At 41.6% G+C, this 14,462-nt stretch overlaps 1 protein-coding gene across 2 annotated transcripts; it reads right to left on the bottom strand.

Moving 5' to 3' along the window:
- Positions 1-4,499: 4,499 nt before the first annotated feature.
- On the bottom strand, positions 4,500-13,998 carry nop9 (NOP9 nucleolar protein). Of its 2 annotated transcripts, XM_036966724.2 has the most exons (12): positions 13,425-13,998; positions 8,749-8,935; positions 7,936-8,302; positions 7,603-7,839; positions 7,274-7,501; positions 7,089-7,196; positions 6,808-6,949; positions 6,237-6,429; positions 5,738-5,998; positions 5,381-5,593; positions 5,120-5,225; positions 4,500-4,736 (listed from the first exon to the last, which is right to left on the bottom strand). In XM_036966724.2, exons 3-12 carry the CDS (start codon positions 8,246-8,248, stop codon positions 4,582-4,584), a joined length of 1,956 nt encoding a protein of 651 aa, XP_036822619.2. In that variant the 5' UTR covers positions 8,249-8,302; positions 8,749-8,935; positions 13,425-13,998; the 3' UTR covers positions 4,500-4,581. The 2 variants fall into 2 exon arrangements, with proteins under 2 accessions (XP_036822619.2, XP_021444678.3); XM_021589003.3 differs by lacking the exon at positions 13,425-13,998 and having other exon boundaries at positions 8,590-8,774.
- Between the last annotated feature and the right edge of the window lie 464 nt (positions 13,999-14,462).

Below are 14,462 nucleotides of genomic sequence, written 5' to 3'. Positions count from 1 at the left end.
GCCTAGTTAAATAAAAGTAAAATATGGAGCACCTGTATGGTTTCTCCTTGGTGTGGCTATGGAGGTGTATCGCCAGAGCAGCTAAATCTCTTCTCACACTGGTGGTTTTTCAGACAATTGAGAGAGCTGAACATCTTCTCACATAGCTTCTCTCCGGTGTGAGATGAGAAGGCGGAACGCGGTTGGTCTTCAAAGTGTGTCATCTGATGTGTAACAAGCTCATGTTTTCTTGGGAAGTCCTTCACACATTCTTAACAGTGGAAGGGTCTTTGTCCAGCATGTTTGCACATATGATACTCAAGGCTGGACTTTCTGTTGAATGTTGTGTCACACAGAATGCAGGAATACAGACTTTCTCTAGTGTGAAGAAATGTGTGCTCCTTCAGATGGGTTACAATTTAGGCACTGATGAGGTTTGCATCCACTGTGGGCTCGCTCCTGGTTTTTCAAGCCACTCTCAAGCCACTCTCTTGGTGAAGCTCTTTCCACATAAAGTGCAGTGATATGGCTTCTCACCTGTGTGGCTTCGACCACGATACAACAAGGCACTTTTCCTTGTGAAGCCTCACACTGTAAGCAAGGAAACAGCTTCTAACCAGTATGTCGCATATGAAGCACAAGGTCATCCTTATTAGTATAGCTCCTCCCACATGTGGTACAATGAGGCGTATTGCGTTCATGGGTGCGTATGTGAGCCTTAAGCTCACTTGTGCTTCCAAAGCTTCTCCCACACTGAGCACAAATTTCTGACTGGATGTGTCTTATCTGGTTTAGTGTCTGGATACAGTTGACCTTTGGCGACTGAGCTTCTCAGTAGTCTGGACCTGTGCAAGTTGCATCTTCATAACTTGCTGTATTGGGCTGGTTGAGGTTTTGGTAATAACAGGGGAGTTGGAACACTTACGGATCTTTATAGGCCAACTTCTGCCCCTTGTTCCATCTTAATCAGTCTTGAAGAGAAAAGAGGTCATGCACAGGACCAGTAAAATGCTAAACATAGAGAACAAGGTAAGAAGAGGAGACATATCCTACTTCGGCGGAATTGAGAGTAAATATCCACAAATAACATCTGTGATGTTTGTGAGGAAAAAAAACCCAGAGGATATATAGTACCAGTCAAAAGTTTGGACACACCTACTCATTCAAGGATTTTTCTTTATTTTTACTATTTTCCACATTGTACAATAATAGTGAAGACATCAAAACTATGAAAAATCATATGGAATCATTTAGTAACCAAAAAAGTGTTAAACAAATGAAAATATATTTGATATTCTTCAAAGTAGCCACCCTTTGCCTTGATGACAGCTTTGCACACTGTTGGCATTCTCTCTACCAGCTTCATGAGCTAGTCACCTGGAATGGATTTCAATTAACAAACGACCTTGTTAAAATTTAATTTGTGGAATTTTTTTCCTTCTTAATGCGTTTGAGCCAATCAGTTGTGTTGTGACAAGGTATGGGTGGTATACAGAAGATAGCCCTATTTGGTAAAAGACCAAGTCCATATTATGGCAAGAACAGGTCAAATAAGCAAAGAGAAACGACAGTCCATCATTACTTTAAGACATGAAGATCAGTCAATCCGGAAAATTTCAAGACCTTTTGAAAGTCACAAAAGCCATCAAGCGCTATGATGAAACTGGCTCTCATGAGGACCTCCAAAGGAAAGGAAGACCCAGAGTTACCTCTGCTGCAGAGGATAAGCTCATTAGAGTTAACTGCACCACAGATTGCAGCCCAAATAAATACTTCACAGAGTTCAAGTAACAGACACATCTCAACATCAACTGTTCAGAGGAGACTACGTGAATCCGAACTTCATGGTCTTATGTTACTTGATAGAGGGCCAGTCTGGCTCTAACCTCAATGATGATAGGCCTCAGCTCTATCCTCACACTTAATCAGTCATGATAGAGGAAGCTGATATCTCCTCTTCAACTGGCTCAGCTTTCACCTTTTACCATCGGACAACTCTGGACTTTTTACCTTTGCAACAGGCGATCAGGATAGCTCTCTTCTTTTAAATCTTTATAACCCTGTGTCCTCAAACTTTGTCATGTTGTTGGTAAAGCTTCTTAGGGCTGTTGCATTTACAAAACAAGACTCCTTTTCAAAGAAACTCAACATTCCAGGGAGGCTGAGCTTCTCCAGTGCTGATGCAAGCAGTCGTTGCAGAAGCTGTGGCCAGACCTTACATTTGATCTCCAAATCCAAGGCCTCATTTACTGTCACTAGCTAAATATTTGATGGAGAGCCTTAATAGTTGTTTTCCAACATTCACCTCCTTTGACAAACAACCAGAGAACCTTTTAATGAGGTGCCATCAACACACCTGCTGCTCAGGGCCACAATTTCCTGTTAGGTCATTTCCTCTTGATAATATAAACACATTTGTATTTTATGTTTTTATGGTAGTTTGCATAAAGGATTTTAGTAACACTTTATTTTAAGGGTCCATGATAAACCATTTATAAGGCATTTACAAACTGTATGCTCACCATTTATTAATAATTACTCCCATATTTGTAAATGTTAGTAAACTAGCTATTTATACATGTGTAAATATATATTTAAATAATCATCCTGTGTTGAGTGCTTATTCTTATAGCCGGGTACTACAGGATTGTATACCAATGGCATGCCCATCTGATTGTGGGAAACTACACTGGTCCCTCAGACATTTATAAATATACAGTGCCTTCGGAAAGTATTCAGACCTCTTGACTTTTTCCACATTTGGTTACATTACATCTTTATTAAAAAATATATATATATATCCTCAAATCTACACACAATACCCCATAAGGACAAAGCAAAAACAGTTTTTTAGACATTTCTACACATTTATTAAAAATAAGATATGTTTTATGTAAATAAGTATTTAGGCCCTTTGCTATGAGACATCAGGGGCATCCTGTTTCCATTGATCATTCTTGAAATATTTCTACAACTTGATTGGAGTCCAGCTGTGGTAAATTCAGTTAATTGGACATGATTTGGAAAGGCACACCTGTCTATATAAGGTCCCACAGTTGACAGTGCATGCCAGAGCACAAACCAAGCCATGAGGTCAAAGGAATTGTCCATAGAGCGCAGAGACAGCATTGTGTCGAGGCACAGATCTGGGGAAGGGTACCAAAACATTTCTGGAGCATTGAAGGTCCACAAGAACACAATGGTCTCCATCATTCTTAAATAGAAATAGTTTGGAACCACCAAGACTCTTCCTAGAGCTAGCCACCCAGCCAAACTGAGCAATCGGGGGAGAAGGGCCTTGTTCAAGGAGGTGACCAAGAACCCAATGGTCACTGACAGAGCTCTAGAGTTCTTCTGTAGAGATGGCAGAACCTTCTCTGCAGCACTCAACCAATTAGGCCTTTATGGTAGAGTGGCCACACGGAAGCCATTCCTCAGTCAAAGGCACATGACAGCTCACTTGAAGTTTGCCAAAAGGCACCTAAAGACTTTCAGACCATGAGAAACAAGATTCTCTGGTCTTATAAACCCAAGATTGAACTCTTTGGCCTGAATGTCAAGCGTCATATCTGGAGGAAACCTGGCACCATCCCTATGGTGAAGCATGGTGGTGGCAGCATCATGCTGTGGGGATGTTTTTCAGTGGCAGGGACTGGGAGACTAGTCAGGATCGAGGGAAAGATCAACTGAGCAAAATACAGAGATCCTTGATGAACCCTGCTCCAGAGCACTCAGGTCTTCAGACTGGGTTGAAGGTTCACCTTCCAACAGGACAATGACCCTAAGCACACAGCCAAGACAACGCAAGAGTGGCTTCGGGACAAGTCTCCGAATGTCCTTGAATGGCCCAGCCAGAGCCCGGACTTGAAAATAACTGTGCAGCAACGTTCCCCATCCAACCTGACAGAGCTTGAGAGGATCTGCAGAGAAGAGAGAACAACTCCCCAAATACAGGTGTGCCAAACTTGTAGCGTCATACCCAAGAAGACTTGAGGCTGTCATCGCTGCCAAAGGTGCTTCAACAAAAGTACTGAGTAAAGGGTCTGATTACTTATGTAAATGTAATATTTAAGTTTTTATAAATTAGCAAAAATGTGTAAACCCGTTTTTACTTTGTCATTATGGGGTATTGTGTAGAGGATGCTTTAAAAAAAAAGCTATTTTAGATTAAGGCTAACGCAACAAAATGTGGAAAGTCAAGGAGTCTGAATACTTTCTGAAGGCACTGTAAATAGCACTCACTTTAGATTAGTGACTGCAACAATAATGATTAGTAAATTATTTATTCATGTGAAAGTAATGATTGATAAATGGTGAACACACAATTTATAAATGCCTTATTACAGACCCCTAAAATAGTGTTGGTATAGTAAAAAAATGTGTCTGGATTTTCATACTAAAATGCTAGAAAAATATACTGCAATTCTATACAATTAAGCATGTCTTCTGTTAATCTTAATGTGAGATTTGGTAATTAGTGTACTTTACTATCACTCCTAACCATGCATACAAATGAAGAGTGGATGTTTATATTTTTTTTATTTGATCACGTAGAAAAATCACATTGAAATTCCATTAGAAGACAATTCCCAGCACAATTTCTCACTCTAGAATGTCACTAAAGAGCTTCCTCTTCTTCGATTCACCCGTCTGCACTTCCTGCCACTGGGCCCTCCTCTTCACAAAGTGGGTCAGTGCAAATTTGGCCCAAACGTGACGAGAAAACTGGCCTGATCTAAGCTGTGTCTCACAAGGCACTGAGAGAGAAAGAGCAAGAATGGCATTAAACACATGGTCTTAAACAGCTTTTCCAAACTCGGTCCTGGGAACCCCAATTGGTGCACACTTTGGTTTTTAGCTCTAGCACCACAGTTGATTCAAATAATCAAAGCTTGAAGACAAATGTATTATTTTAGGGCAAAAACCAAAACATGCACCCCTTGGGGTCCCCAGGACCGAGTTTGGGAAACGTTGGTCTATGTGGTCCAACCTAAGACAGAATTTGATTATATGCTTGCCCCAAACCCCAACACAATGAAATCAATACTAACCAGTAAACTAGTGAGTAGCTACTAGCAGCTCCATTCTTGGGTGACAACTTAAACGTCAGCAACACTAACACATTTTTGTCGATTTTTACCTAATTCCTTAGCGATGCTCTGTCTCTGGGGGACAGTGGCGCTGTTCCAGACTGCCTCCAACACACGGCTGCCATACCTGGAGCAGGCCATCTGGACATACTGGCCCTGGGAGCCAAGTAAGGACATGGCAGGGAGACAGAGGGGATTAGGAGATATGGGGACTGCTGTGAGAATGTGATCAACAAAACAGTCAGCTTTGGACCATGACTAACAATGAGAGGAAGTACTGTTTCGGTTATCATCTCTCCAGCAAGTACTACCTCCAGTCTCCTCAGGATCTTTCCCCTCCCCTTATCGCTGGAGGAGGTCACCAGGAGCTGCAGAACGTGGCTGCCTGATTGGTCAGTTCCCAGGGTCAGGTGGTCAGCGGGGGTCAGAGAGCGCAGGCTGTTCAGGAGCAGGGAGCGGTCTTTGAACTTGGCCAGTGACTGGACCAGACGTGAGCCATGGTAACAGATAGAGGATAGGGGGCGCTAGGGAGGGAAGAGGGAATACAAAAGATGATAGTGTTGGTCTTTTTATGGATAGACACACAATATGCTTGGTGTCAGATCCAAAGTAGGGTGGGTGAGTGCATTCAGAACATCAAGTTCATTTGGGGACTTTGAGACCAATACCTCTGTTTGTGTGTTGCCCTCTACTGCCTCGGAGCTGTAGTACACCTCGTGTGTGAGCAGGGACAGGAAGAGAGGCAGGCAGGCCGTGTGTCGAGAGGCAGGTTCAGCACAGTGAAAAGCATTAAGGAGGCGTTGCATCATCTCTCCTTGTTTCTCCTCCCGCTCTGCACAGCTGTCTGTCAGCTGGACGATCACACCCATGTGACCTGCTGCCAAGATGGCCTCCAAACCCTCGGCTAGCTCATCAAACACCTTCAGGAACTGAGGTAGGAAGGGAGAGACAAATAGTGGAGGTAGAGTTACCACTGTCATTGTAAACTTTTGTTCTGTTTTATCATGTACCCTGGTAAATACAGATTAAATTCATCAGTATCTACCATCTTATGGATTTCAGGACTAATAGTATGGTATCTGTGTGAATAACACTATTAAGTAACCATGATGCATACATATAACTTAATCACAGCAATAACTATAGGGGGTATACATATTGGCATACCACTTTGTAATTGGTGGAGGCTGCTGTCAGTCTCTGTATGGGGAAGTTGGCGATTGGATGGATGGCCAGGGTTACCAGCTGACCCTTGAGGTGGTTCTTATAGAGGTCACGGAGCAAGGCCTTGTGGGATAACTGGAGGACTATTTCAATTAGCCGACTGGAGGCCTGGTCCTTCAGAAAGACCAAGAGAGGACTAAGAGAAAGACGCAAAAAGAGAGACAAAGACAATAAAACCAAACGTATAAAAAGTAGGGCTGGGATGATACCAGTACAGCGATACTCGTTAGTATCGTGGCAAGGAAACCAAACACGAAGTGGATTTAAATTCTTCAGGAAAACAGCCCTAATGTTTTAAACAAACATCATTATGATGTCATCCAGCCACATTTATTTATTTTCCCAGACACAGCACATAATATTTTACATACAGCAGGTTTTTAAACGAACAAAGAGTCTACTTTGTGTTTTCATTTTTGGCATGGAAATATATTGCAATATATATCGTCCGGGCCCTGATAAAAAAAAGTGCAAAGATACATGGACTCAAATGTCTCGAGGAAATCTCACTGACCTGACTCCAGGAGCAGAGCTGAGTGATGTCAGGTACTCCACGATACCTTTGGTGAGCAGCTTGCAGAGCTTGGGTCGGTTTCTGTGACACACCGTCAACATGGTCTGGAACACTGTACTAGCCACGGCATCAGTCACACACACTGATGGAAGTGGAGAGATAGGTCATGTAATGCCATTGTGACTTGCTTGTATATGTACTATGAAGATCTACTATGAAGACGTACTGCGAAGTGCAATGAGGGTTTTCAATGTACTGTAGCTTGATGACAGAAGACTTACCATTGACATTATCCATCAGGGAGGTAGACAGGGTTTTTAGTTCCCACCAGAATGATGTGGGCGCCTCAAAGTAGGTCAGCTGAGTGGTGACACTCCTGTCCTTTACACCTGGAACAAAATACACAGACAAGATAAGTTATTGTGTGTATGAGTGTGTTTGGATAATTGTGTGCGTGTGTATGTACCTGGGCGTGCTGTGTCGGTGCGGGCTGGACCAAGGCAGCCTGCCAGTACATGTATGAGCGTGCGGGCCACGTGGGAGCCGTGTGTGTGTCTGATGAACTCTGCACAGTGCTCCATCACCACGTGACACAGGGACAGAACCTGGGCCTCTAGTATCCCACAATCCCCCTCTTCCGTCTCGGAATCTCCTTCTGTGGTAGCTGTCTTTTCCTCCTCTGATGAGCTCTTTTCTAAGAGACAATATAAAGGAGATTCATTTCATGTCCTTCTATTATATCTTGACATTTCAGGTGCTAGAAATTGTTTTCAGACTGGTCACAATCAGACTCACCTCTCCATCTGGGCATCTGTCTGAGGGCGCTCTCCAAGACATGACCCCCACATTTGTCACATGACACTGTCTTAAAATCGGACCCAGATTCTCCGCCAAGCTCAGCCAGCACCTCCCCCACCTGGCCGGGGCTAGCCAATGGGAGCAGACGCTGGAGGGTGACACTTCCTGTCACATCCATGGCAACCAGGGCAGCCTGCCCTTTGACCTCCGTCAGCACGTTCTCCACAAAGAGAACTATAGGGGAGGAAGAAATTAAGATGTGAAGCTATGTTGTAAAGGTCACAGCATTGTATGCTCATGCAATCTCCTTCCCTGTGCAAGGGCTCTCACCTTTCTCCTCGTCCTCTGTGAAGCCTTCGCTGAGTCTCTCTCCCACTCTGCGGAAGTATCCCACACTCAAGGCATCTAGACGCTTCTTGGCACCTCCTCCTTCACCCCCTCCTCTTCCACCCGCTCCTCCTCTCTTTCCCTCTCCATCTTCTCCTCGTTCACCTGCTTCTCTTCCTCTATTTCTGCCTTCATCTTCTCCTCTTTCGCACGCTCCTCCTCTTCCACTCACTTCTCCTCTCATTCTATCTTCAGGATACTTCCTCTTCAATCCTGCCTCTCTCCACTGGTTATTTTCCTCCATTTTCGCCAGCATTTTAAAGTAAGGACACCAACGCAACTTGATTACTTGGGTACTGGTATCTTCTGTCTGGAAAAAAACAATGTGCATGTTGTTGAATAAGATGAAAAGCAGATGCTTACCCCCTGGTCACTCTTAAACTAATACGGACCAGCCATGAATACGAGACAAAATATTTGTCAGTTGAAAGTACACTTTTGACTATTAAGAACAACCTAAATTCAAGGAGCTGTCAATACATTAACAATCGGAATCTTCTTCGGTTTAGCTAGCTAGCTAACAACAAGAATAAACTGTTTTGGTTTAGCTGACGTTAGCTAGCTAACAAGAATAACCCATAAGAATAAATAGCTCACAAGCTAGATCACTGCGACCGTTCTCTTCCAGTTCAAATCGTCTGTATATTTGATTGTCTCATAACTTATAAACTATGAATGGACTCAAAAACAAGACACATAACAACATTTTAAAAAGTTAGAAAATGTAACATCAAGCTAGCTAATAGAACAACTCACATGTGAAACGATGGTCTGTTGTTGACGCGTGAAGATGACGTCGATTTCCAAAGGTCAATTTCGTGCATTTCTTTCATCAACATGTAGGGGGCTCTTGGCTTTGCTTCATTATCCACAGGGCAACGGAACGAATCATGAATTGTGGTTGCTGGTTGTCATACATTAGGACTGACTGTATGAATGGGCTCTAATTGATTCAACAAAAATATAATTGTCACAGTGTCTAATTTCTCCTGAGTCCAGATATTTCATCACATTACAGTAAAACCAGTGGGGAAAAGTACTGAAGTAAAAGTACTTTAAGTACTAAAGTAGTTTTTTTGAGAATCTGTACTTTACTTTACTATTGATATTTTTGACAAATTGTACTTTTAATCCACTACATTCCTAAAGAAAATAATGTTATTTTTACTCCATACTTTTTCCCTGACACCTGTTACTTTTTGAATGCTTAGCACAAATGCTTCATTTGTGAAGTATGTCTGTGTTGGAGTGTGCCCCTGGCTATCCGTAAATAAATCAAAACTAATTGTGCCATGCTTAATATAGGGAATTTTAAGTTATCCATATTTTTACGTTTGATTCTTACGTATATTTTAGCACTTACATTTACTTTTAATACTTACGCTACCAGTCAAAAGTTTTAGAACACCTACTCATTCAAGGGTTTTTCTTTCTTTTTACTATTATCTACATTGTAGAATAATAGTGACCACATCAAAACTATTAAATAACACATATGGAATCATGTAGTAACCCAAAAACTCAAACATATCAAAATATATTTTGTATTTGAGATTCTTCAAATAGCCACTCTTTGCTTTGATGACAGCTTGGCACACTCTTGGCATTCTCTCAACCAGCTTCACCTGGAAATATCTTCCAACAGTCTTGAAGGAGTTCTCACATACAGTATGCTGAGCACTTGATGGCTGCTTTTCCTTCACTCTGCGGTTTGACTCATCCCAAACCATCTCAATTGAGTTGATGTCGGTGTATTGTGGAGGCCAGGTCATCTGATGCAGCACTCCATCACTCTCCTTCTGGGTAAAATAGCCCTTACAGCAATTCGACGATGAAGGCCTGATTCACACAGTCTCCTCTGAACAGTGGATGTTGAGATGTGTCTGTTACTTGAACTCTGTGAATAATTTATTTGGACTGCAATTTCTGAGGCTGGTAACTCTAATGAACTTATCCTCTGCAGCAGAGGTAACTCTGGGTCTTCCTTTGCTGAGGCAGTCCTCATGAGAGACAGTTTCATCACAGCACTTGATGGATTTTGCGACTGCACTTGAAGAAACTTTCAAAGTTCTTGAAAATTTCCGTATTGACTGATTTTCATGTCTTAAAGTAATGATGGTCTGTCGTTTCTCTTTGCTTATTTGACCTGTTCTTGCTATAATATGGACTTGGTCTTTTACCAAATAGGGCTATCTTCTGTATTCCACCTGTCATGACGTTGGCCTGGGGGTAGGTTTAAGACAGTCATAAATACCTATTCCCCCCTTTTTCCTCTCTCTACCCTACTGATGTGAAATTTGAAAACCCCTTGGTTAACATAGAGATTATGGGAACATCAGAAGGTGGGGGGAAATTAACTATATTCTGGTCATCCGACCAATTGAACATATGCGGTGGTACTTAATGAATATGATGTCAGTTCGGTTGTCATCTGAGACATTCTCATCAATGATATGACATAAACTCTACAGTGGAAAGTCTACACATCAGAGTTATCGGATTCACATGGAATTGTTGTTCAATTTAAATGTTTGAATATCAAATTATTGGTTAAGAGATTAAATGTAATTTTAGCTTCCAAATGAGAGATTTGTGTTTTCATAAGGTTAGGGCTCTGCTCAATCAGTGGCCCGCCCCTGTGAAGAGACATGGGTTATAAAACTTTTCAGACACACCCTTCTCGCTCCACTATATAAAGCCTTGGCGACAATATAACCTCCTGTTCCGAGGATGTGAGGACGACGGTCCGATGTCAGAATGGTTCAGATAATAACTACAGAACGAAGCCAACATCAGTGTGAGCTTTGGTTGCGAATGGTATGAACTTTGAACTCTTATTCACTACATAAGTGATACCTCCTAGCCGTTAAGTTAGCAACAACAGCTGAAAACGAGGGTTAGGAAGGAACAGACAGAGTATCCCGTCTATCACACAACGATGTTACTACAACGTATCCAATTGACCACCAGAGACATTCTTCAAAGGACAAAGGACTTGGTTTGGCAACACGGTCTTCCATCTACCACCAACCTACCGAAGCGCAGCTCAGAGTAAATATTTATTGCATTTTCCTTTTCCAAATGGGCGGTAATTTAGAATGCATAAGATACTGTATTTACGACAGCACAGCTTCACCCTTGGTTCCTCAGTCTTCCCGCTCTTTCACTCAAACCCAGCCCCTTTTCTTTTGTGTAACAAGCTGTCATATCTGTTCCGCCCGCTAGGGACGTTTTCCTTTATGACGTCATTTGTAATCAAGTTGTGATTAATTATGTGTAAGTGTAATTCTGTGTGACAAGTTAGGTATTTAGTAAATAAATAATTAAACCCGATTTTGTATTGCTGATTCAACTTGTTAGCCAGGGTTTGTGAAGATAACCAAGAGTTTACAACTTTCAGATGAGACTGAATTAAGGTGACGATTAATATTGACTGCTATTGATGTAAAATATTACTAGGTCTTGAAGAGTTTATTCGGAAGATAACAGCTCCATTAATATTATTTTATGGTGCCCCGACTCTCTGGTTAATTACATTTACATGATTAGCTCAATCAGGTAATATTAGTTACAGAGAAATTATTTTATAGAATAGCATGTCATATCACTTAATCCGGCATAGCCAAAGACACGACACACCCCTGTCACACGACACACCTTGTCACACCACAACTGATTAGCTCAAACACATTAAGAAGGAAAGAAATTCCACAAATTAACAAGGCACACCTGTTAATTCAAATGCATTCCAGGTGAATAGCTCATGAAGCTGATTGAAACAATGCCAAGATTGTGCAAAGCTGTCATCAAGGCAAAGGGTGGCTACTTTGAAGACTGTCAAAAATAAAATAAATGTTTTGATTTGCTTAACACTTTTTTGGTTACTACATGATTCCATATGTGTTATTTCATAGTTTTGATGTTTCGTTATTATTCTACAATGTAGAAAATAGTACAAATAAAGAAAAACCCTTGAATGAGTAGGTGTTCTAAAACTTTTGACTGGTAGTATATGTATATTTCAAACAAAATACTTTTTTCAACTTTTACTCATGTAATTTACTGGGTGACTTTCACTTTTACTTGAGTTGTTTTCTATGAAGTCATCTTTTTCTTTTACTCAAGTATGAAAATTGGGTACTTTTCCCACCACTGTGTAAAGCACACAGTGAGGCCAACGCCCTCATGATGTCACCAGATCATTATCTGGAACTTGTAAATGCACTCCATCCCTCAGACACAAGACATGACACAATAAAACATGTATGTGCAAAACATGCACACAGATCATCTGTTTTCTTCATAATTCCCTCACTCCCTTCCTGTTCACATTAATGTTGCTCTACTCATCTATAGGCTCTCTGGGCTATCTTCAATATATATTTTTATTCTATACACTTTTCGATGTGGAGTTGTCTACTTGGCTGCCTGTCAAAATTATTATCGCTCTCGTGTTATCGTTTCCTGTCAGTTGAAGGCATCACTTCCTACTGAATGTTCTCAATTGTGATGCTTTGCTTTCTTAAAACCCAGCCCAACATACAATAAGTCACTATATTAAACATTGCTTGCCCATTTCCATTTAATTTCAGGCTTCAGAACATATGACTAAAATACCCACGCTCTACAATATGCTCTATTGAAATATTGGGGAATTATGTGACTATTTCATCTCTTTCAGATTGTAATAAAAATAAATGTAAGTAATGGGCTGTGGTCAATGTTACAAAAATCGGCCCTGACCAAACCCATATCCTGTAAAAAAAAAAAAACAGATTGACAATCAAGTGATTATATGGAATCAATACCTACAATACCTGCCGCTGCCCACTAAAAAAGACCTTCACTTTCCTTACACCTGTAGCTGAAGTAGTAAACCCCTCAACAGGAATGGGAGAGGTCTGAATAACTCAGTTATTGTTTAACAAAGAGGTGTTACTAAGGCACATACCAATTCTGACTCTTGACCCTCACCCTCAATCACAAGAACTCTCGGCATTTCTAGACTGTGTTAGCTGTACAGAGACACATTTGAGTATAAATATGCAATTTGAAGAAAGAGGCGCTTTTCTGAGCTTATGTAAGACCAACTTTTTCTATTTTCCTTTACCAATATTCTCCTCCAATCATAATAATGGATTGTACTGGGACTCGATTCAGTACATCCAGATGTCTATCTCCGTCATCACATTTAATCACATCATCACGGCTAAAGGTATTACTACAGTGTATTCAGAAGTATTCAGATGTGACTTTTTTCAACATTTTGTTACGTTACAGCCTTCTACTAAAATCTATTAAATCGTTTTTGTCCTCCTCAATCGACACACAATACCCCATAATGACATAGGAAAAAACAGTCTTTTAGAAGAAACTTAACTTAAATATAACATTTATGTAAGTATTCAGACGCTTTACTCAGTACTTTGTACCTTTGGCAGCGATTACAGCCTCAAGTCTTCTTGGGTATGATGCTATAAGCTTGGCACACCTGTATTTGGGGAGTTTCTCCCACCCTTCTCTTCAGATCCTCTCAAGCTCTGTCAGGTTGGATGGGGAGCGTCACTTCATAGCTATTTTAAGGTCTCTCCAGAGATGTTCGATCTGGTTCAAGTCCGGGCTCTGGCTGGACCACTGAAGGACATTCAGAGACGTTTCCCGAAGCCAGTTCTGCGTTGTCTTGGCTGTGTGCTTAGGGTCGTTGTCCTGTTGGCAGGTGAACCTTTAACCCAGTCTGAGATCCTGAGCACTCTGGAGCAGGTTTTCATCAAGAATCTCTCTGTACTTTGCTCCGCTCATCTTTCCCTCGATCCTGAGTAGACTCCCAGTCCCTGCCGCTGAAAAGCACCCCCACAGCATGATACTGCCACCACCATGCATCACCGTAGGGATGGTGCCAGGTTTCCTCCAGACGTCACACTTGGCATTCAGGCCAAAGAGTTCAATCTTGGTTTCAGCAGACCAGAGAATCTTGTTTCTCATGATCTGTGTCCTTTACTTGGCTTTTGGCAAACTCCAATCTGTCTGTCATGTGCCTTTTCCTGAGGAGTGGCTTCCGTCTGGGCACTCTACCATTAAGGCCTGACTGATGGAGTGCTAAAGAGATTGTTGTCCTTCTGGAAGGTTTTTCCATTTCCACAGAGGAACTCTGGAGCTCTGTCAGAGTGACTTTCGGGTTCTTGGTCACCTCTCTGACCCAGGGATTTCTCCCCTGATTGCTCAGTTTGGCCGGGTGGCCAGCTCTAGGAAGAGTCTTGGTAGTTCCAAACTTCTTCCATTTAAGAATGATGGAGGTCACTATATTCTTGTTGACCTTCATTGCGGCAGAATTTTTTTGATACCCTTCCCCAGATCTGTGACTCTACACAATCCTGTCTCTGAACTCTACGGACAATTCCTTCAACCTCATGACTTGGTTTTTACTCTGAAATGCACTGTCAACTGTGGGACCTTATATAGACAGGTGTGTG

This window comes from Oncorhynchus mykiss, chromosome 28 (assembly GCF_057628025.1).
Source record: "Oncorhynchus mykiss isolate SJ-2025 chromosome 28, ASM5762802v1, whole genome shotgun sequence".
NCBI classification, from domain to species: domain Eukaryota; kingdom Metazoa; phylum Chordata; class Actinopteri; order Salmoniformes; family Salmonidae; genus Oncorhynchus; species Oncorhynchus mykiss.
This window is presented reverse-complemented; position numbering and strand designations above follow the sequence as displayed.

Excerpts from the sequence above, each read along its gene's own strand:
- nop9 (XM_036966724.2), bottom strand. The coding sequence starts at position 8,248 with ATGCTGGCGAAAATGGAGGAAAATAACCAGTGGAGAGAGGCAGGATTG. Across the intron at positions 7,502-7,602 it reads ACAGATGCCCAGATGGAGAG|AAAAGAGCTCATCAGAGGAG; the intron begins GTGAGTCTGATT and ends ATTGTCTCTTAG. Across the intron at positions 6,430-6,807 it reads AGCTCTGCTCCTGGAGTCAG|TCCTCTCTTGGTCTTTCTGA; the intron begins GTCAGTGAGATT and ends TCTTTCTCTTAG.